The sequence below is a fragment of the Eleutherodactylus coqui genome, chromosome 5 (genome assembly GCF_035609145.1).
Source record: "Eleutherodactylus coqui strain aEleCoq1 chromosome 5, aEleCoq1.hap1, whole genome shotgun sequence".
NCBI classification, from domain to species: Eukaryota; Metazoa; Chordata; class Amphibia; order Anura; family Eleutherodactylidae; genus Eleutherodactylus; species Eleutherodactylus coqui.
The window spans coordinates 175171735-175196515 of NC_089841.1; the positions used below are offsets into that span (position 1 = coordinate 175171735).

The following is a 24781-nucleotide window of genomic DNA, read 5'->3' on the forward strand; positions in this document are numbered from 1 at the left end:
AATACGGCCATTCCGTCATCTCTGGGAATTTTGTTTAAGGAGTACTCTCTTTTAGCTATATGTGTGTCCTATTTGAGACTTGTTCATCAAGTTCTTTTTTATAAAGATTTAATAAAAGTTATATTTTAGTTTTGAACCCTACAGTGACAAATTCAGTTTGACCATCTGGTGTTCCTCCTGCTCCAGTGATTTCTTGTTCTAGACTTACGAGTTTTAGAACTAAATTCCTTCCCAGGAGAGGGAGGGGTATGCTATCTGTAATTGTTGCCTCTCTAATCTGCCGCATGTGGGCTCCATTTTTGGCCATCCAAGATGGCTGCAGCAATTTTTTCCTTAATACACACTGTGCACTGCTCTCTGATTGGCAGTGCTGATCACATGAGCAGCTCTGGCCAATCAGTAGATAAAGTACATTGGTAGTCTAACACTAACCATGCACTGTGGTGGTTTGGAAGTCTGAAAATTGCATCAGCCATATCGAATGGCTGAATACGAATCTTCTAACCATTGGATCGGAGGAACAGCAGACACATAAAATGAAAATCCGATAAGGTGGAACACCTAGTAGCTCCGCCCTCAAATTTTTAGAGGAAATTTCTTTTAAGTTTCCATGTATATTGTGCTTGTATGGGATTCCTTTCACATTGTATATGTAATGTATTTGGGGAAACTTAGATTGTGAGTCCCACTGGCTACAGGGACTGGAGAATGCATCAAAGGTAATCTTCTTATTATATAAATTATGTAACAAATTTTGTAATTTCACTAGATGTTGACAGTTTTGCCCAATTCAATTGTGGATTCTGCAACAAAATTCGGTACAGTGGAAAATGCTGTAACACGCAGATAATCATAGCAAAAGAATATGCTGTAGAATTGTAGATTATTTCTGGATTTTACCTACTCCTATTTGAGTGACTAAATCCATATCTATGAAGTAGTTTGCAAGAACCTTTTAATCAGTAGCATCACACGCAAAGGACTACAGGAAATAGTCCTCAATATTCATGAGCTTGTAGGCTAACCCTACTCACCTGATCCTTCAGCCACTGATTAATGGCTCTCTATATGCAGTAATTGGCAATCTGGCTGGAGGGTGGAGTGGGTGACACTAGCCTGAATCACAAATTATGAAGCTCTACTTCCTGTAGTTCTGTATGGGAGCTGTTAGTATTAAAATAGTATTCAATAGTATTAAAATAGTTTGACTGAAGTGATACCCATTGCTTCACAAACAAGACAGTTATATGTTTGCCATCCCCTCATGCTGCCTTCAGAGGGCAGCATAGAGGTGGTAACAGATTCCCCTGAAGTCATGTGCCTATATGTATATTCCAGGTCCATTATTACTATTTGGCATGTACAGTGTGTGTATACATTATATTTATATATTCTCAGAGTTGAAGGGCTTTTACATCAGTTTTTTTCCCAAAAGGAGAAGCAACTTGATATATTCTATATCTTTCTATATGCTAAAACCATGTATTATAGCTGCAAGAAAACCTAATGGAAACCATAAGGTGCAGCGCTAAAGAGCAGATACTCTGAAAATACATAATGCAAGTTAATATAACAAACATTGGTAAGTGACTGCAGTCTTTGTAGTGGAAAGTCTGTATATCCATAACCATGTTCCAACAGATGTGTGTGAGTGTCTTAAGGTTCCTGTTCATTACATCTTCTGTCACTTGGCTTATTCTGTTTTTTTTTTTAATGACTGCTCATGTCTTGCAAACAATTTTCCAATCTTCTCTATATTCTGGGTAAACTCCAAAATCCTTTCTTTTGACAGATATCTTGTGGACTGTGTCCCCCTGGTGGAGGTTGAGGACATGATGATCATGGGGATGAAGCCAGACTCCAAGTGTGTTTTTACCTACGTCCAGTCCTTGTACAACCACCTGAGGCGGCATGAAATGCGTCTACACAAGAGTGGATTTTAATAATGCCCTTTTATCCCCTTGAATTCTCCTGGCACAGCACCAGCACTATGCGGCTACCGCCACTGCAGTCCTGCACAATTTCACAGTTAACCCCATTATTATTAAAGAGACACCTCATGGGGTTACATTGTGCTGTCAACATGTTAAATGGAGTTATAGACTGTACATTAGACTTTGCTTTATTAATGCCGCCCTCTTTAATTGGGCCTTGGTCGGGGCTTTGCAGTGTGTTGCAGTGCAATGCATTGTGGCTCTTTAGTCAACCTTTGCTGCTGTGCTAGTGGGATTTGTTCACTGCCTCAAATACCTTACCCCCTTCCTACAAAATTAATATATTTAGATAATATAAAATAGCACCAAGTAAGCTGCTGGGTCTTTCACAGCCACAAGCTTCAGAAAAGTTGTTTAACGGTTTTATTTTCCACATTTTTAGGCTGTATACATTTTAAGGGACGACTAGAACGCCACTTGGTGTACTTCACAGAAGTACTATGAAGTTTAACCAGAAAGTTACTAAGCGCTGAGTACAAGTTACTATACTTCATATATGGGAACGAATGTTTAGCTGGGTATTCGCGATCATTTTGGACTATCCATGAGATGTAAGCATTTCACTCTTCAATGAAAGCCCCATCGTGAATGATAATACTGCTTTCTCAATAGAACGGTGAATATACCCAGTAATGATTGTGCTTAGTGTATGCAAGCAGGAAGATTTATATTCCATATGGCTATTGCTGCATGGAACAATTATTTCAGTTGACAAGCATCCTATGCTAATTGCATTGGAAAAAACTATAGGGGGGGGGATTTGGAACTGGCGGTAAATAAAAGATAATCCTTTTTATATGAAGTTATGTAACTTTCTCATACTTTGTTGCAGTTATTCACAGTTGTCTGTCAGTGAATGAAAACGGCTCATTAGTATAAAAAAGCTTTCTTTTCAAAGGAGTCAGATGCTTGAGATCAGGATGTAAGGCTCTGCTCACGTCTATCGTAGTTTTAGGTAAAAACTAAAATGATAATGCAATGCTGAATCATCACACAAAGGGGGCGCTCCTATCCCAACACACCCTATTGGCTTATAATGGAGTTCTTTGTGGTCTGTCGTGACATCCATCTTTTTGCTGGGAAAAAATAGTGCTGCATGCGTTTTTCTATTAAATGTGGTGAAGTCTGCAATGGAGGCGCCAAACAGCCTCTGATGTAGATATGAACTCTGCTGTCTAGGAATGTTCCCATTCACTGACAGGAAGCAGACATTTTGAAAATGTTGAGGGATTGAACTTCTGCTTTTTGAATGATTAAACCTAGTCTAGTATAAAAAAGTCAACAGGCTTTTTCGTGCACCACACTTTGACCCCTTTGCGTGAACTTTGGCGGATGATTTTGGTGTCATTAGATTTGTTACATCCTCACCGCCACCGTAAATTCAGAAAATTTGAGTTTGATACATTAAGTGACCTGTCAGGCAATGTCAAAGTTCCTATATTAAGCCTAGTGGCGCTGTTGTGCTTCAGCCAGCAGTGCTGCTAGGGAGAGTCAAGCACTGCTAAACGACCTTCATATCAAGTGCTTACCAGTTTGACTGTAGCCATGTCCCTAAAACTTGGAAGATCAAGCCGCAGAAGGCGATAGGTTCAAGCCGAGTCCTCGGCTTGACAGTTCTTAAAACATTTGCAACAGTTTTTCCAAAAATGTTCTGTTCACGTAGCCATCTTCGGGTGAACTATAATTAAGATCTTATTAGTTAGTATCTGAGTGCTGATCTAGGTGTCGTTCATCGGGATGCCACTTAATTTCCAGCACAGCTATGGCGGACTCTTTAGTCACAACCTCCGTCTTCTGCAGATATTTATTAAAATGAACTTCTGTTGATCCCTCTGTTAAACTTTTAGTCTGTTCCAAATTTTTTTTTTATTTTACCAATACCTTTTTTCCCTGCAACCCCCACTTTTTGTATGGTACCTCTACTTTGTCCGGCAGCTGCTGAAATGTGTCAGTTTGGTTAACGGATTGTGTGTTGGTTTAGATGTGTTTGGTACAACACAGTAAATATAGCGTGCGGTCTACAATTATGGGGATAACTTGTTCCCAAGAGCTCACTGAGCTCCCATTTGTGTGGAATTGCACTTTTTAAGATTTTGTATTACAGTATTTGTTTTCCCTGAATATCCATTGTTTTAGAGTAACTTAAACTATGTTCAGATTTACACTAATGTAGGGTATATATTTTATATATATATATTTTACCAGTGATTATGACATAAATTAGGACTAATGCCGTTGGACAGACTGCATTATTGAGATGATACCAAGAGACTATAAAGAAAGGAGTGTTTTTATTTATTTTTCTTTGTCATTACAACCCATCTCGAAGTGTGTATCCATACTTTCCTTGTGCAATCCGGTCACAAATTGTAGATGTGCATATGAAATTCATAAACCATATTTCAATGTGGTTTCTCGCTTTACGCAGCCTACGCATTTTCCATATTTCAGTGCTGCTTCTTGCTTTCGTGTAGAACATGTCTGTGTTCTCAGGCATTTTAGCAGAACAGACAGTGATTGAAGTGCCATCAGTTGAAGTGCATGCCGTTGATAACTCCTCTTTCCAGAAATGCCACCGCAACCTTTTCTGCTGCTTATGATTTAGGAATTAGGAATACAAAATGTTGTTGCAGTCTCATTAAATATACAGTTCTGAGAATTGGAATTAAAGACTGAATCTTGAGTCTTGGAAAGCCAAGGAGATGAGCGCCTCAGGCTTTGTGCACACTGCTGTCTTTTCTCAGTTTTAATTGACAGGCACATGAAGCGCGCACAAACGTTTTGCATAAAGAGCATTGATGTGTGTGAAGACAACGGGTGAAGCAATGTTACAATTCCCTGATGATAAAATGGGGAGCTGTAGGACATCCTAGTAGCACTCAGGCATTCTCTTTAGTTGCACTTTGTACAACTCAATGCTGTTACTGCTTACAAGAATTCTTGTTCTTAATGCACTGATTGGATTGTCTCCCACAAACTATTATTTAAGGGAAATCTATTTTGTCAGTGTCTTGATTACAAATGGATGACTTCAACTATTACTAGGATTGTAAGAATCAATAGTACCTATAAGATTCTTCAAGGGGAAAGTCTGTCAAAATGATCTTCTAGTCATGTGAGGTCACACTGGTGAAGCCTGAGTCCCAGGACAAATCCTTACACCAAAGTCTCTCAATATACTGCCATTGTTTCGAATGAATGGTCTTTTACTTGAAGTATGTTATTTCCATGGTCCGAAGTCTGTTGTGTCCAAAGGGTTTGAGCTTTTTATAGTCTCTTTCTACGTGTATCAATATTAGAAAGATCAGTTTATTTCCCCTGTAACTATTACGATACACACTGAAGTTCTGACTCTGCAGGAGCTAGATAGTAAAATATTACTGGGTACTCCTGCATACTGCCCTTGGTCCTCTGTGTATGTGCTAGAATACTTCTAAAATGCAACATGTACACTCCTTAACCCTGTGTCTTTATAGCCAAGTTTAGACATATTCAGGCTAGGTCCCTGCAGAGGAATATCACCATCGGACACTTCTTGTATGGCAGGAATTGCACTTTAGGGGTACATGCACACTAGCTTTTTTCTGTCAGATTTTTGGACTGAAAAATCCGTCCAAAAATCTAATGAAAATGGGATTTTTTTTTTTGTACTTGGTCGGAGTAAAAAAAAATTTACCCTTTCCAATCCACTGTCTGACATCTGAAGACATTATGATTTAAGGCTGTACTGCTCCGATGTTGGTAGACGTCCGTCGGTGTTCTCTTACTGTATATTGCCAGCCTCTCTGCTGTCGGAGCCTATCAAACGTGTCACCCTTATGCAGTACTGGCTTTAGCCAGCAGATAGCGCCATTGTACAATGGCAGAAAAAAGTAAGCCCCCTAGGAAAACCAGGATACAAATTGGATTGGAAAGGGTTAAAAATTGCAGCATGTCCTATTTTTGGATGAGACGAGTACATAAATATCAATATGTGGTATTCAGTGCATCGGACAGCACATGGACTGGATGTTCTGGAGATTAAGTCGCCCCTGTGCATGTACCCTCAGGGTGAATGTACATGTATTCGATTTGTAACAGAAAACTTCTAGGACCGTTTCATTGCTGTTAATGGAGTTTGCAGAAATCCATGCATATGCTGCAGATAATCCATACAGATGTCGAAATTTGTGTCTGAAAATCTGTTAAATTCAGCAAATCTCTTTTTATAATCGTACCATAACAATTGAATTTTGTCATATTCATGCTTCTGTTTTGTGAGTTAGTATATTTTCACCTGTGCTAGGTAGGTGATCACATTCATGGAAGTCTAAGGGTCTTTTACACGCAGAATTATCATTCGCACGAGGGAAAGATGGCAGTTCACCCATGCAGCCTGTTTATACAGGCAGATCAATCATTCACCTGCTAAATTGTTCAGTCATTCACATTCACTGTATAAGCGAAGGAGAACGACTGGACAATCAGTGTTTTAAACCGATCGCCTAGCAAACGAGCCAACAATTATTTTCATGCTTGCAGGAAATGAACGACAAGCAAACAAATTATTGGTCATTGTTCGATCATTAGCTGTGTTTACACCGAACAATTATCAATCGGTTTGACTCATTTTAACCAAATTATTATATTTTTATAGGATGATTGTTCCATGTGAAAGAACCTTTAGGGTTCTGTATCCAGGGACATTTGTCACTCCTGGGCTTCTACATGGGAGCGATAACTATGCAATGAATGATGGATGAATGACTGCCTGTTTACATGGGACTGATCATCTGATTTTTATGCCTACATAAGCTGACACGGATAGGCGAATGAATTATCATTCGCCGTTCATTCACTGGCAGTGTTTGCACTGAACCTTTTATTATTCAGTTTCACATCATCCAGCGCTAAAATGAACTATAATTCCACGTAAAAGAGCTTTAACCCTACAAAGTTGTCGTGCTCGGCTGTCGTGACCCTGATCACCCGTCTCGTCCTCCTATTTCTGTTTTTAAATGACTTGTTTGTTTCCACTATGAACTTTTTTTTTGTTAGTACTTGTTTGTATATTGTATACCTCGTTGTACATGCATAGCCCCTCAAAAACATGAACATCTGCAAAAGACAGGATATTCAATGCTTGTTTTGTTTGTGATGTCACCTACCAAATTTTTCATCCCATTGGTTGTGAACCGCAGTTCATGGTCTGCCCGTTGTGACCAGAAAGCTTTGATCACTCCTCATACACAGCTTTTGTGTAGCAGTCTTTTTATACACCAGCGTGTGCTGTCATTTTAATAAATTTATATTAACTAATGTCGTCTCCATGCTCATTATTTCACTCTGCTTTAGGTTGGCAGTCAGAATTGCTAGTGGTTACAAGGGTTTATTGCATTGAGTTCAGTGTGAATCTTGGAGTGCATTCATATTGGCTGGTTAGGTTGCTATAAAAACCTCACCAATACTGCATCGGAAAAATTGCAGCTTTTTTTTTTTTTTTTTTTTTTAACTGTAAATGCAGCAAAAAACACTTTTTTTTTTTTTTTTTTAATTTTTTTTTACTGCAACCTAACTGCCCTATGTGACTGCACCCTTAAAATAAAGTGTAAATATGAAATATTTGGGGGATGTTTGGTAGATTCATCTATTGGTGACCGGGGGGAAAACGGTATTAAACCTGTCGTGACTGTTGAGGACCTGTCCTCAATATTCCTATTTTTATTGCCACCAATGAAACGTCCACATGCTGCATTTGACGTGTTGCATTATATTTGATATGAACCGAATTCAGCACAGAATAAGACAACTTGAACACACTGCAAACGTTTTGAGTGGTTTTATTGTGAAAGTCCAAACTCTCCTGAGAAGTAAAGTAACAATCTGACCACCAATCATCATCCAGACGGTTTACATCTGTTCCCAACCAGAACTTTTTGTGGCTGAAAACTTCATTCATGTCCATGAAGACGGAGGTGATCCTATTGATTCAGAGAGCTGTTTATCTTCATTTTTTTTTAACTAATGTGATCCTTCATAACTTAAGCTACATTCCCTTCCACCTTGTTACATCCCTGTAACTGTGTAGATTCTAAACCTGAAACCTAATCTAGCCTATGGCTTGACTATCGATTGACTCGTAAGACCCAAACGTGTTGTCTTTCCAGATGCTGCTAACAAAAACCCCACCAGGACGTTGACAATCTAATTTTTATCCCTTTTTATTGTGACTTTAGAACATCAGTCTACAAAGCCAATCCAATTTTATGCTAAATGAGCTGTTAATTCTTGGGCATGATAAATGGGGCTTTGTCTGGAGACCAGCTTCCTCCTTTTTAGGAACTACTATGTTGAGTATAGTGTGGGACTGGATGGGGTGGAGAGGTTATGCACCTTCATTCTTGTAGTTTTGGAAATTGGTTTCTCCTGTAACACTTGTAGGGTGGCTTTTGAAAGACATTTGTGAAGACGACAAGTTGGGTTCAGTAAGTGCAGTTCATTGCAGTGTTGTGCTCTTTAATAATTACTAGTGTTTTTTTACTTTCCTATACTTCATTTTAACTCTTATAATGCAGTGGTATATATTGTATTTCCCTGACAGACATAAGACAGATTACTACATGAAGCTTCTACAACTCCTCCTTAGTTTCTTCTTCTTCTTCTTCTATAGTTTTCCCTTCTTCATCATCCACTGTCTTTGGTCTTGCTGGTGCCCTTTGGAATTCTGAGGGAACGGGGGAGTCTGGGCTTTCCTTCTTGTAAAATCCCAGATCCTTCAGTAGCTGGTTAATTTCCTTTCTTCTATAGTTAGTAAGTACAATTCTCTGAAATAGATAATATATATACAGCAGATTGTTTTGCAGCCTTGGACGGAATACATTTTGGTTGACCATGAAATAAAAGCTGTGAGTGCATCATCCTAGCACAGAGTAGCAATTTACTAATGGCTATAATTTTGTTTGTGAAAGAGAAATTATAGCTGGAATGAGATGCCACCCATGGGACCTGAAGTTGAAAAGTCTGAAGGTGTTTACAATGTCACATCTGCAGATCACGGTAGGAGCACGGAGTTAACCGCCTTCTTTATAAAACCACTTGGCTCACGGGTTATTTAAAGACAAGTACGTGTAATCTGCATCACTGAGAACCGGATCAAACATAATCCTTTTCTCTTAAAGCAGACTATAATAATCTTTAAAACCTCTCACAATCTAAAAGAACCCCCTCCTTTATCACTAGATCTGGTTGTATCTTTACAAGAGCGTCTAGTAGGACCAATTTATACTTTCATTATATTCACTGCAACATGCGTGTAAAAACCGTGCACATTCAGCATACATGGGAATGACTCTAGAATCCTACATTATAATGCCTTTACAGTTTGCTTTTAGGGATGGGGGGGGGGGGGCCCTGCAACGTGTGACTGCACCTGAAGCCTCGTATTTGACTATTGCTATAAAGAGCCACAAAATATACATTCAAGGGATTTTCTGGTCAAATAATATTGACCTCCGGATCGGCCATCAATGGTTGATCGGCTGGGGTTTGCTACCCAGCAGATCTGGCACCCACTGTTGGCACTACTACACACTGGGGGTGGAGGAGGGGTACAGAGCCCCCCCCCCCCCCCCCCTGCACAGGAGGACGACGTATATCGGCTCGGCGTGAAAACCGAGTTGATATACATTCATGGGAATGCAGCCCACGATTTATATGGTATTGCTGCAACAGTCACAACCTGAAAAATGACCTTTAATACGTTACGTTAACCACAAGATGGTCTAGTTCAAGTGCTTGTAAGTCTGTAGGGGTCCCATTGAATGAATCCCCTACTGGAGCCACATTCTTGGGATCATGAACTATCAATTTTTTTTTGGAGGGTGATGGGGGGGGGGGGGATGGAGTTGTCCGGTATTAGAATAAGGGTCTGCTATTTTTCCAGATATAGTTTCAAATTTGTCCACGGTCTGTCTGTTATTGCCTATTCTCTCCATTCAAATGAATGAAGCTGAACTGCAATGGCCCATTGACATATGTGCTGTTTTTGCAAATAACCCTGGATAAACCCCTTTTATTCAGAATAAAATGGCATCTTTAATTGCACAACCTCTTCAGGTAGTCGAAGATCCCTTTATTACCACCTTATGTATTCAGTGTTCCCGCACCAAAAGGTGCTCCAATCAAAATAGCTTTTAAAAACATTCTGGACTTTTGGTCTGTATAGTTTAAGAACTCAACACTTACATCTATTTCTTCATAGCGATTGGAAAGTAGTACTAGTTCAGGATCGGCCCCGGCTATATGCTTCATTTCAAGGTTGTGGCTGGGAGAAGTTAAGGTCCTAAATAGGTATTTGATTATCTGTCTTAAAATAATACAAAATATTTACACCTTTTGGCTAAAGTGTGCCCAGGTGCCCTTTACTTTCAGCACCAACCCAACGGTCTGCAGAAGATTCCAGTCAAATGGAGTAACCTGCCAAAGATCTTCTACTTATAGCTGTCTGGCTGATGTGCTGGGCACCTTCACCTGCCATTGGGATATATTTAATGAATCAATATTAGAGATAAGCGAGTATACTCGCTAAAGGCAATTGCTCGAGCGAGCATTGCCTTTAGCGAGTATCTCCCCCGCTCGAGACAGAAGGTTCGGGTGCCGGCGCGGGGGAGCGGTGAGTAGCGGCAGTCAGCAGGAGGGAGCGGGGGGGAGAGAGGGATCTCCCCTCCGTTCCTCCCCGCAGCTCCGTGCCCGCCGCCGGCACCTGAACCTGCAGTCTCGAGCGGAGGAGATACTCGCTAAAGGCAATGCTCGCTCGAGCAATTGCCTTTAGCGAGTATACTTGCTCATCTATAATCAATATATATTATATTTATATATTTTATTTATTTGTTTTTTATATGGTGCTTGAAGGAAAAAACTATGCAAATTGAATTTGCCTCTTGTGCTTTTACACGGAACAGTTAGGCTGTAGCCACATGGGATACAAAATGAAGCTCATGGTTTCCAATGGGTTCTTTCACATGAGCGATGTTTTGTAGCCCGTGTGGATACAGCCTTAATGTTCGAATGACTATAATCCAGCGTTATAGTGTAAATGCATATAGCAACTAGAAAAGAACTTGCTCTCAGTCGTTTGGTTTCTGCATGCAGTATCGTTTCATGTAAACAGGCAGTCGATCACTTATCAATGACTGCATGATTGCTGTGAATGGAGGCGGGCCGGAACGATCCCTGTGCCCAACAGATCGTCTTGTGTAAAAGCACCTTTATGCGCTATGGGATGAGTAAACCAGATCCAATTGCTAATCTTGACTTGTGATTTCGGACCCTAGAGGCTGCAGCCTCGTGGACTAGAGAATGTTTCCATCATGTGTATAGAGAAAGTAGCTAATGTACGTTTATCAAGGATACTAAAGAGGGATGTCTTCCTTGACGAAGTCCTTCACCTGTAAGAAACACATGATTATTTTAGGACTACAGTTATTCACAGGTCTGTGAAGATTGGATTTACAGAAGTAGTGCAGAAACTTACAGGCGTGCCCCTTTAAAGCAGTGCTCTGCGAAGAAACTTTTAAAACCGGGACAACACTAACTCTTAGACTAAGGACTCGTGGCCATGACCGTGTTTTCACGGTGTAATACGTGTGCGTTGCACGACCCATGAGATGCGTGGTGAATGAAGTCAATGGACTTCTGTTGATGCATGTGCGTGTAGATATGTACAACAAATTAATCGCAGCATGATCTATTTCTTTACGTACCACGCAGCAGGAGCTCTATACCTTGGTATAGGTAGCATATGAACGCTGTCTATACGCAATACATTGCATATGGGCAGTGTTTCAATACGCATCCCCGCTCTAAAAGATTCCCTGTTGTGTTTCAAAGTCACCCTGCGCATGTCTGTGTGCATGTGACAGGCGAGCATGCGCAGTGCACTCGCAGCCATACAGGGGCTGTCGGCAGAATTGGTGGTTTCAAAATCGGTAAAAATGTAGACCTGCAGCGGTTTACCGATACGGTCGAGGCCTAATAAACTCTTCACTTTGGACCAAAAGTCTTTTTTTTTTTTTTATGCATGGCTATTATGTTCGCAATGTGAAGCTAAGGGCTTAACCACATGAATGCATTTGTGCTGCGTATTGTGCGCGCAACCTGCAGTGAATAGAGCCCGTTGATTTCATTGGATTCAGTCACACTTGTGTTTTGCGTTTGCATTTTGGTTGTGCAGAGAAAACTGCAGCGTGCCCCATTTTCATGCTTAATGCGCATGAAAATGGCACATATTTAATTAAATTTATTGCCAATTGAAATCGATGGGCGCATGCTTGCATGTTTTATTGCACCCTGCAAATACAGCAGGGCATGTGTGCACAAAAATTAGAGTAAAATGTGCAATGCCAAACACACAATTTTCATTGTTTCCAAACATCCATCTAAACCGTCAATCTGAAGTGCAGTACGTGTTTTTGCTGACGTGTGCTACCGCTGCATTCCTGCCAGCTTCAGATTTCCACATGGCTATTTAAAATAGCCACCGGGGTGCAAAAACTACCTCTCCCACAATGCCCCATTCCCGGTTCCTGACGAGTGCGCATTCACAACTCTACAAACTGCATTGTTATTACAGAATGTGAAGGCACTGAGCATGCCTGACCAGTAGCGGAGCTTACAGGACCTAACCATTGGATACCAATGGAGAGCTAAGCAGGGGAGGAAACCACAAGTAATATCTCTGTGACACAAGTTATAACATCATATTACAAAATTACATCTTATTGCCTTACAAAGCTTATAACTTCACTTTATGCCATCAGTTGGGTCACGCGTAAGGGATTTTTCCTCCATTCAAAGATCCACTGAAGTAACTGGATGCTGACAAAAACATTTATACGTATTCTTCCAAAACAGAAAAACACATTGATAAAATGCCAGTATGAACATGGCCTAAGGCCGGCTGCACACGGTGGATTTGCTTTGCAGAATCTCTAGTCGGCATCAACTCGGAAGATCCACAGTAACTGGCATGCATTGAAGGTATGTAAAAATAGCTTTTTTTTTTTCTTTCTTCACACTCATGGAAATGAATTGCAATTTCCGCAAGCGGAGGAAACACCGCAGCACGTTTTATTTAGCTGCGGAATCCACGCAGACTGCCTCAATGGAAGCCGTCCGAACCGTAGCTCATTCGCAATTGACATTGGGGATAGGCCGCGGGTGGCCACATGATCGCCTAGCGATGGCATGGGGATAACAGACATTTAAAAAACAAAAAAACGTACTCCGCATGACCGCCGGCGAGCATCCGCGGTCATCCTCAATACAGGAGAAAGAAGGTACGCAGGATCACCGGCTGCAGTCAGAATCAGATTCTGCTGCGGGCTGCTGCATGCGGAATCCTACTCATTCTTGTGCAGCCGGCCTAAGAGTCCATCAGCAATTCTGGTGTATTTAACAAGAATGGTGCATTTTCTTGTACTATCATTGCTGTCATATATACCAGATTTCAATGCAAATAGCGTCTGTCATGCATCTGTTAAACAGATCCATCGTAGGTCAGAAGCCCACTAGTCATAGAAGCTTCGACTAGCAGCATCCCTCCACTGATCCTGGAAAGCCGTATTCCTATGGCAGCCTGCAGACGGGCGGAAATTCCACGGCGGGATTTCCGCCGCTGGAAGCCTGCATAGGATTGCGTTAACAAATGCAATCCCATGCAGACGGCCGCGGTTTGGCCGTGCGAAATCTCGCGCGGCAAACAAACTGCGGCATGCTCTATTTCTGTGCGGGGCTCGCTCACCCGCCGCTGGCTGCGGTCAGCGCATGCGCCGGCTGCTCGGCACATGAAAGATGCGTGGCGCGGGTGAGTACGTGCTGCTCTCTGCAGAATTCTCGCTGCCGGATCGGCCCTGGCTGTCTGCAGGCGGCCTATCTCAGTCACTTATAGCCCTGTTTAACCCCTTACCCCTCTGATCATGTACACCACAGAGCTGCTGATCGGGTATGAAGCGGGCTTGAGAGCCAAGCCCACTATACACCCGGTGGGTGCTAGCTGAAACGGCTGTCACCTGCTGCAAACTGCTGCGATCAGAGTTAACCCTGATTTAAAAACACAAGTTCAAGGCTATTTCAGACGACCGTATATCGGCTCGGTTTTCACGCCGAGCCGATATACGGTGTCCTTGTCTGCAGGGGGAGGAACTGAGCTCCTGCCCCCTCTCCACCCCTCTCCACTATTTGCAATAGGAGGGGCGGGGCTAAGTACTGGTGCTTAGCTCTGCCCCGTCCCACCCCCTCCCATTGCAAATAGTGGCAAGTGGCAGGAGCTCAGTTCCTGCTCCTGGCTCTTCCATCCTCCACCCCCCACCCCCCCCCCAGCAGACAAGGACACCGTATATCGGCTCGGCGTGAAAACCGAGCTGATATACGGTCTAAATAAGCCCTCAAATACATATCCTTGTAAATTGCCTGTAATGACTGTTTGCTTTATTGTAGCATAAACCTTTAACCTCTTAACGAGCAGCATAGTATAACAACCAAAGTGCGTACAGAGTCCAGTAAAATAGGACAAGAAAATATAATAAGGTGCAAGTGTATAGGATCAGGATTGGAAAGTCCCAAATTGCAAAGAATAATATGAAAGTGGCAAAATAGTCCTAAATACCATGCAGAAAGTGAATATAGACAAATCCAGACTGAAATAGCCACAAAATCTATGCCTGTAGTAACAGCCCTAATCCCCATGCATATTGGTGCATTACATGCTGCTTCCTCAGGGGGATGGTAACTCGCTGTGATCGCAGCCGTTTGACAATTTACATGCATTGATAAACCTGACTGCGACACGTAAGCTTGTAAAGTTAAATTTAGTGAATATTACAACCTGCTATCGTAACGGCAGGGCTTCACATGCCCGGACACCAGGATCTAGGAATTCACACATCAAAAAAATGTAAAAAAAAAAAAAAAAATCCTTGTGAGGGCTGATCAGGTCCAAGATAAAAACTTGTTTTACCTCCTGATGTTTCAACCACATAGGCCTTTATCAAGCAAGAGGAATACAATTTTGTCTTTATCTTGCACCTGATCACGAGGACTCTTTTTGCAGCATGTAAGCCATGGTAGCTTTGGGTCTAGTGAAGACACCCCAGGCTGCCATGTATTTAACCATACTAAGCTCTGCCTGTGGCAGGGTTTAATGTGTGAACATTAAAAATACAATATACTGCAATACTGAAGCATTGCGGTATATTGTAGAAGCAATCATATCGCAAGCTCAAGTCCCCTAAGGGGACAAAAAAGTGTAAGATTTAAGGAAAAACAATCTAAACAATTAAAGTAATCATATTATTGGTATTGCCACATATGAATCCAACCCAAGTAAAGCCCCATTTACACGCAAAGATCATCGTTCAAAAGATAGAATGCATAAGCTGCTAATGGGCACTAATGCCGATTTTGGTAGATTATTATACTCATTTGCATGTAAATGAACTGTCCTTTGCTGTATGCAGATTACAAGAGGTGGTCTGTTATCTGAATGCAGCCCCTTTGTTCTCCCACAGGACTGCAGCTGAATACAATGTTATCAGCACTCCTGTGGAGAATCAGAGTGTGCAGTCCCTGCCATCAGCTCTCCGGGTGAAAAATGGTTTTTAAACTTAACTAAAAATCATTGTTTGGCCGAAAAGCAAACGATAGTAGCATTTACACGCAACGATGATCACTCAAAATACATAATTTGAGAGAATTTTTAATGGATAATAGTTGCGTGTAAATGGGCTTTATCCAAGTATCCTATTTATCTCACAATGAATACTTTAAGAAGAAAATTTGTATATGATCCCACAACTGGGCACCCAGTCTGCAAATGTAAATTGAATAAAAAGTGTAGAAAAAATTGTATATACCAAAAAATAGTACCAATTAAAACAGCAGCACGTCCGACAACAAAAAGGCCCCCTCAAACCTTATTGACAGAATGACAAACATTTTAAAGGATTTTTTTTTTTTTTAAAAGGAGTAGAACATAAAGGATAAACGTAGTATCATAATGGTACTGACACATACAAGAAAATTTAAAGGTGTATTCCCATCGAGGGAATCCTAATGTGTTCAAAATCGCAATACAATGCACTTGCCCATAAGATTTTAATTTCCGAGATGCTCCGTTCTCCAGATATTGCAGCTGTTGATTCTTCTGCCCTCTGATTGTTTACTGCTTATAGTCAGGGAAACAGACCACCTCTTCTATGGGGATGGGGGGAGTTTTTAGAGCACAACGGTAGCTGGTGGCTGAGCCAAAAGCTAGTGCTCAGGCGCTCTCGAGATCCTGGTGGTCAAATTTAGATGAAGGATATGTGCTAGTACCTGGCTTCCCTGCTATTTCTTTCTATAGAAGTGGTCTGTTTCCCTGACCACAAACCATAAGCAACCAAAGGCCAGAGAAATCAATATCTGCAATATCTGGAGAACGGAGCATTTTGGAAATAAACCTCTTATTGGGAAGTGCTTTGTTTTGTGATTTGTGAACACCTTGAAATAGGGGTATTCCCATCTGATGAATTCTTTCACATGTCATTTTTACTGCATCATGAAGACTGCAAAAGCAAGGCTTCCAAAAAATGGCAAAATTCTGTTTTTTTGTCAGTTCACTCCACTTAAAACCACTTACATTTTCCAGTACACTATACGGTGCATTAACCCTTTCCAATCCAATTTGTATCCTGGTTTTCCTAGGGGGGCTTACTCGTTATACAACAGGGCTATCTGCTGGCTAAAGCCAGTACTATATGAGGTGACACTTTGGATAGGCTCGGACAGCAGAGAGGCTGGCATTATACAGTAAGAGAACCCCGACGGATGTCTTCCAACATTGGAGCTGTACAGCCTTAAATCATAATGTCTTCAGAGGTCAGACAGTGGATTGGAAAGGGTTAAATGGTAACATTAAAAATACAAATGATCCCGCAAAAAACAAGCCCTCCTACAGCTATGTTGACTGAAAAATAAAACTATGGCTCTTCAAAGCTGAGGATATAAAAAAAAAACAATGGCTGATAGTTAAAAGATTAAGTTACTGAAGTTACGCTTCATATCCTCCATCTGAAAATGTCACATATGTTCTGCTTCACACTTCTTATGCAATGTACAATCTCAGTTTACATTTTGGATTTACTTTTCCTCTCACTTTCATATTCCTTTCAAGCAACTGATATCAAATTGAGGACATCCTGAATATTTTATGCTGCTTGACATTTGTAAATGTCCCCTTAATGGAAGATTATAGTAGCTGCATCAGAGTAGGTTGTTCTCAGGAAATGTACATAATCAGTGGCCTTTTGTTTGATGGAATTTATTTTAACTCCTGCTCCCGAGCCGTTCTTCATAAATCTACCACTATATTTAGCAGTAATCTCCTGCAGGTCACAGAGTGCCTTACACGCTCTTATGCACACAACTTTCCAGGCTGTACTGCTATGTAAATTACTCATGTTTACCCACTTAAGAGAACAGTACACTTAAAATCCTCAAGACTTTATTTACACAGGATAACTGCCAGCAAAATCACTGCACCTGCGCTGACATCACCGCTAGTTGTTAGCGCTTGTGCAGAGCGTTTAGACAGGCAGATCACTGCTGAGTGTCACTGACTTCTCACTCAGCACTTCACATTCTATGTGACACACTGAGCGCAGAATAAACCTGCTCCTTTTTTAAAAATGTTTTTGCATTTTAAATCATGTATTTTTAGTTGTGTTCCGTGAAGGCAGATGGTTGATTGCAGGTCTCTAGAGCCAAGATCAGTGGAGGGATGCTGCTAGTCGAAGCTTCTATGACTAGTGGGCTTCATGTACTGAATGTCATCTGATCATCTTGAAAATCCTAGCGGTTTGTGAAAAAGTTGGATGAGAACCGTATAAGAGCCTTGTTATGCAGTAATATGGGGATAGGGGTCGTCTCACTGTATAATATTGGGAGGTGGTGTCTGAAAAAGCTGAATGTAAGTCCTGTGAAGGTTAGGGTTGTGACCAGGTTTGTCACCTAACTTTCCATAAGTCTGCAGAAGTTAGAACTGGCAAAGCTGACATTTACTGCTGTATCTGTACATTTATGGAGAAAATGTAGTATTTTCACATGGTGGAAAATTTCCAGTGGATTTGACATGAAATCCACAGCAGATCTGAGTATTACTTAAAAAAGAATTTTCACCGTAGTCTATACGGTATGGGATTTTTTTCCCACCCGTATTTGAAATCCGTGTGCAGAACGAACAGTAGTGACATTATCACACAGATGTTGACTATTCTGCATTAGGAATTATGGACACAGATTCAGCCATGCAAACACACCAGCATTGTACATTTAAGTTCCACCTTGTTTTTAACCCCTCAACGCTCCATGATGGACAGTTACATCATCCGGTTTGGGGTTTGTATGGAGGGTGATCAGGGGTCGATCCCACTACATACAATGCGGGTGTCGGTTGTTTCTAACAGCTGACACCTGCCCACAAAAGCTGCAATCAGCAACAATGCTGATCACAGCTGTTAACACTCTAAATGCCCCGATCAGACTTTTGGGGGTCCCGAATGATCCCTCACAATGAGTTTGCAGGGTGACCTTCAGTTGTCATTGCAGCCAGCGGCCTTCTTAAAGGAGTTGTCCCGCGAAAGCAAGTGGGGGTATACACTTCTGTATGGCCATATTAATGCACTTTGTAATATACATCGTGCATTAAATATGAGCCATACAGAAGTTATTCACTTACCCGCTCCGTTGCTGGCGCCCCCGTCTCCATGGCGCCGTCTAATTTCAGCGTCTAATCGCCCGATTAGACGCGCTTGCGCAGAAGGGTCTTCTCCCTTCTTGTCGGTCCGGGCACGAGCGGCGTTCTGGCTCTGCCCCCTTCTACGCGTCATCGCGTAGCTCCGCCTCGTCACGTGTGCCGATTCCAGCCAATCAGGAGGCTGGAATCGGCAATGGACCGCACAGAGCCCACGGTGCACCATGGGAGAAGACCCGCGGTGCATCGTGGGTGAAGATCCCGGTGGCCATCTTGGAGGAAAAGAAAGAAGAAGATGCAGAGAGGGGATTCGGGTAAGTAAAATTTATTTTTTTTTAAAATTTCACCACATCCCTTGGGTTTGTCCTGCGCTGAAGGGGGGCCTATGCAAAAAAAAAAATAAAAAACCCGTTTCGGCGCGGGACAATCCCTTTAAAGCCCCCAGGGCTGCCATTGCAGATTGCCTATCATGGCTTGATAGATTGCCTGTCAGATCGTGTTATGATGTAATAGTGTATTACATTATACTGCAGGAAAGATCAAACCATTTCAAGTTCTTGTCCCCTATGACAAAAAAAATTAATCAGTTTAAAAAAGGTTTAATTATTAAGTAAAATGTAATAAAATAAAAAAAAAAAAAACCTTTTGGCCATATTTATAATAAAAAAAAAAAATTTGCTATCACTGCGTCCGTAAGTGTAATCTATCAAAGTAACTCATTAGTTACCCGAATCGGAAACTTTGTCAGATAAAATCCCCACAATGTCAGAATTGCGGGGTTTTTTTTGGTTTTATTTTTGGCCATCCCCGTCTCCAAGAAAAAATTTCATAAAAATCAATCAGCAAGTCATATGTACTCTAAAATGGTACCAAAACAATCTACAGGACGTCCTGCAAAAAAACGAGCCTCGCACAACTATGTTGACGGAAAAAATCAAGTTCTGGCCGTCAATATCTTTGGAAAAATATTTTTCTGCCACCACCTTCTTCTATTTTTTAAAAATAGTACAACAACAAAAAAACAACCCCACCCCCCCACTATATGAATTTGGTACTGACCCATAGAATAGTTATGTCATTTTTGCAATGTGTACACCGTAAAAACAGGACCCCACCCACCCAAAGATGGCAGAATTTTTGGTTTTTTTTTCCATTTCACTTCACTTAGATTTTTTAAAAAGGTTTTTCAGTACATTAAATAGCACCATTTGAAAACTACAATTTGTCCCTCAAAGCTACATTGTTGGATAAATTAAAGTTTTGTTTTTGTTTTTGTTTTTTTAAGTGGGGAGAAGAAACCAAAAGTAAAAAGTGTCGTGTCCTTAAAGGGTTAAAGTCACTTTTTTCACCTTGGCTGTAGTTTTGAATAAGTATTTTGTCTACTAAAAAAAAATCCGTAAACCACTTTAACAGGAAGTTTGTCGTATGGATTATTTACTCTTACTTGCTATTTGTCATATTAGAGTTTTATAGTAGCTGCAGGCAAAATGTCATGTTCTGGGTGCTGCCTGACATGTTTCCACTTGTTCTACCTGCTCTGATACACATGACAAGCGTTTCTGGACAATTTCTCAGATTTACACAAATCTGTATTTTAAAGCGGGTTATCCAGCCTTTAATAAATGATGGCTATGACGATCTGATTGGGGGGAGTCCACCAAAGTGGGCTCCCCGCCAATCAGCTGAATGAAGGTGCAAGGGTGCTCCTGTGATGGCTGCAGCTTGTTCAATGTTCACAGCCGAGCAGGATCGAGTTAGCATTCAGAATGTTTGTACTGTTCACTTCATTGGGACAAGCCCGTAGTTCTCAGAATTGGCGCTGTAAATACGGCATTCTGAGTGTGAACACGATCGAGCTCCGATGTAAATATGGAAGAGTCTACAGCACTCACAGGAAACTCCTTTAATCAGCTGATCGGTAGTGATCCTGAGTGATGGACCCACACTGATCAATTATTGATGGACTATCAGCTATCAATTTTTAAAGACTGGATGACCTCTTTAACCCTTTATCCACAAAGAACATATGTAATGTCTTGACGTTAAATGCTTGCTGTGGCCACAATATTGGGGTTAGAGCTGAGATCTTGTTGTTATATTAAGGCCCATATTAAATGCTACCCAGGTACAATACTTGGGGAGCAAAATCAAAACTTTTACTTCTGTCTGTGTGTGGGTTTGTTTTACATCTGCTCTTGGGGGTTTTGGTTTCCTGCTCCGTTTGGGGAGCAGGAAAGGGGAATCCCCTGGCTGAATGGTTCAGTCTTATGAGGGAACCGAACAGATCCCATTGACTATAATGGGGTCCATCTACTTTCCGGCCCGGCTTTTTGCAGGAAGAAGCGCTGCATGCAGCCCTCTTTCTTCTGGTATTTTGTAGCAGATCTGCGACGGAACCTCCAACCGGAGGATGCAACACAGATGTGAACCCACCCTAACCAGGACACTTGTTGACATGTTTACTGACATCTGACTTGTGCATATTTTTGGTGAATGGAGGGCTATATGTGCGTTGACATGGGCTTAAAGGCATGTATGCACACGGCACATCCCGAACCCTCACATTTAGGTGGTGGTTTGTGTCTCAGGCTCTCCTTGGGTCAGAATTTTAGCCACAAATATAAATTTGTATGCATTTTTGGGTTTTTTACAAATTTAAGCTTTCTTGCAAAATTGCATGAAGGTGCCAATGAGTATAACATGTTGGTAGACATTTCCACAATGTGCCAGCTGACAATATTAAGAAAATATATAGATATGAAGGAGATGATTTATTTTTTTTCTCTTATAACTCAGGTTTTATTCATATGTCAAACGTATGAAACCTGTCCTGTAGAGATGAGCGAGCGTACTCGGAAAAGCACTACTCGCTCGAGTAATTTGCTTTATCCGAGTATCGCTGTGCTCGTCCCTGAAGATTCGGGTGCCGGCACGGAGCGGGGAGCTGCAGGAGAGAGCGGAGAGGAACGGAGGGGAGATCTTTCTCTCCCTCTCTCCCGCCCGCTCTCCCCTGCTCCCCGCTGCGACTCACCTGTCAGCCGCAGCGGCACCCAAATCTTCAGACCCGAGCACAGCGATACTTGGATAAAGCACATTACTCGAGCGAGTAGTGCTTTTCCGAGTACGCTCGCTCATCTCTACTGTCCTGGCAGGGAAAGCGCTTTTAACTTGCATTCTATACAATCCCGGTTGTCTCTTCTGCCTGTGGAGTATTTTAAAATCTGCTCTCCTATGAAGACCCCATTAAGTCCCCCAGAGTTAACAAATCCCCAGGTTATATCTAACAAGAATATTTTGGTTCTGACCATTCCAGATTAATTTCCATTTCATGCATCCATCATTTCCCAGCTGTTTCCTTCAATACAGAATTGTCTCCATTGTGTATAAATTCATCATATGCCCTGGCTGCTTGTAAACCAACATGGCTGTCCTTCCTGCGTAACAGTTGGAATAGTATTTCACATTCTGCTACATCAGGTACCCTTAGGTCACTAGTAGGATACACTTTCCTATGGGAGCATCAATACGACACCATCACGATGGTACTAAGCTTTGAAGACCCACGCACCAACTTTAACCTAGTGTCATATGTATCAAGAAAGCAATTCCATGCGGTCTTACCTCTTTATATCTGTTCAGCTGTCATCCACCACAACTCTGTTGAATAGAGAGAGAAATGTTAGCGATCATTTGTCTGTGGACCCTGCCAGATGTTGCATCGTAGATGTGTTTGGTAGTAAAAGGGTTACGTTAGTACATCCAATGCTGCATTAATCCCTAATCCTAGTGATTTCCAGGCTGAGTTAAGCATTTAGCAGCTGTAGTGCAATGTCTGCAGCCCCGCAGCTCTGCATTGTGGCTGGCTAGACAGATGTTACTGGATATTACTCACTTCTACTTTTCCCCTGGCTAGATTCTTTAACTTGTCCCAGTTAATTTCGTAGCCCAGCAAGGGCTGGAAGAGGCCCAGTAGCAGCAAAGGCAGCCACATTTTTGGGAATCAGCTGTGAGCTTGAGAGAGAGAAGAAAGCATTCAGAGAAGGAAGTAGAGGAGGAATGTGTATATATTTGTGTGCCACGTCAGTGAGCTTGCAGAATGAGGAGGGGACATGGTGAGGGGGCGGAGGGGTGACATCTCTGACCACGTCTGCTCTGCCCCCAGGAGTGTGTACAGATAATGAACACTCTCCATGGTATAGGCGTCACTTGCATCATTCTGTGCACAGCTGTGGAACACATTAGGCATATGCTGCCATATTGCACTATAATTACACAATATGTGCAAGCTCTGAAAACCATGTTGAATGAGTATCTGCTGAGAATAACCCAGGCGGCCTTTACACTGTTTAGTTGAAATAAAACACAATTTCCCGGTTATTGCTATATGTTACCATTTTTATTCTCTTGAATCTTTGTGATAAGTCTATAGGAAAGCTGCCTGACAACCAGTATGGCCACCATTGCAGCTGCAGGTCTTGTTGTCACTCAGGTTTCCTAATACTCGCATTGGGAAATCTGCCTTAGGCCGCCTGCACATGGGCGTATTTGCATGGACAGGTACGCAGGGTTCAGATTCTGCTGCGGGAATCCTGAATGCCGCATCTGACCAAGTGGTGTAATTCGGCCTTATGCGGTGAGATATTCTCCTGCTTGCATTTGTATTGAGGTAGGCTTGCCATTTAGTATCCTAAGCATAAATATTATTTAAAGGAATATTCCCAAAATCGACTTTTATTACCAATCCGTAGAACAGGTGATAAGTCTGATTGGTGAGGGTTGACCCCCATTGATGCCCTCGTCACCGCAGTCTCACTGCACCAACCCACAGTGATGTGGAGATTGAATAGACAGACTATCAAGCATACGCGGCACTGATCCATTCATTTCAATTAGGCTGACGGAAATAGCAGAGTATCGACACCACTGCGCAGAGCACCTACAATGAGGGGGACACGGGACCCCCATTTTTGGGATCAGTGGAGGTCTCTGCCGTGAGCTACACCCACCAATCAGATTCATCACCTGTCCTATTGATAGGTGATAAGTTTATTCTGGCACAACCCCTTTACCCCTAAATGCTACAGTATGTACAGTTACGTCTTGCAGGTTTAAAGTTTGTATGGAGGGGGATTGCAGGTCGATCCTGCTCCATACAATGTGGTGTCGGCTGATTGGAGCTATTAGTCCTTTAAATGAGCAATTCTAACAGTGCCATTTAAATGCCATGATCGATGTTCAGGGGTTCCACACTGCCCCCGCAATGACATCATGGGTTGCGGTTCGGTTGCCATGGCAGACGGGGGCTTTCTGAAAGCCCCCAGGACTGCCATAGCAGATTGCCTATCAAGCCATGCCTGTGGGGGCCACGTCCTTAAGGGGTTAAAGACACCAAAGACAAGTACAGAATGTGCAGTATAGTATATAGAACTATTAAACTCAGAATGTTCAGGCAATCTACTTAGAGGAAAAATTGCTTATAATTCTTTGTGCAAATAAGAATAGGGCTGAACCCTCTGCACTGTGACAGCCCTTCAGATATTTGTAGACAGCTATGAAGTCTTCTACAAATATCTGAAGGGCTGTCACAGTGCAGAGGGATGAGCCCTATTCTTATTTGCACAAGGAAAGACTAGAAGCAATGGGATTAAACTGAAATAGAGGAGACACGGATTAGATATTAGAAAAAACTTTCTGACAGTGAGGGTGATCAATGAGTGGAACAGGTTACCACGGGAGGTGGTGAGTTCTCCTTCAATGGAAGTCTTCAAACAGAGGGAGGACAGACATCTGTCTGGGACGATTTAGTGATCCTGCATTGAGCAGGGGGTTGAACCCGATGACCTTGGAGATCCCTTTCAACTCTACCATTCAGTGAAATAAAGGGCAAGTCTGTTCTGGGAATATGGCATTGGGAATTGCATACTCGAGTAAAGGATTTACTTAAAGACCCACAGCTGAGGAGATAGTGGGGTAGATAAAGACCTTGTCACAGGGCTCTACCATCTCCTCCCCTGGGGTAGCT

At 42.0% G+C, this 24781-nt stretch overlaps 1 protein-coding gene and 1 pseudogene across 3 annotated transcripts in view; one reads left to right on the top strand and one right to left on the bottom strand.

Moving 5' to 3' along the window:
- The window catches only part of SMTN (smoothelin), a 106569-nt gene extending 99277 nt beyond the window's left edge, over positions 1–7292 (top strand). For 2 of the 3 annotated variants that reach the window (XM_066603756.1, XM_066603758.1), the window contains exon 19: positions 1793–7292. In XM_066603756.1, coding sequence (XP_066459853.1) covers positions 1793–1943 — 151 coding nt within the window. In that variant the 3' untranslated portion in view covers positions 1944–7292. The remainder of the gene's footprint in view (positions 1–1792) is intronic. The other variant, XM_066603757.1, reaches the window with a different exon arrangement.
- A 505-nt stretch (positions 7293–7797) lies between these two features.
- On the bottom strand, positions 7798–22819 carry LOC136628114 (selenoprotein M-like; annotated as a pseudogene).
- Positions 22820–24781: the final 1962 nt, after the last annotated feature.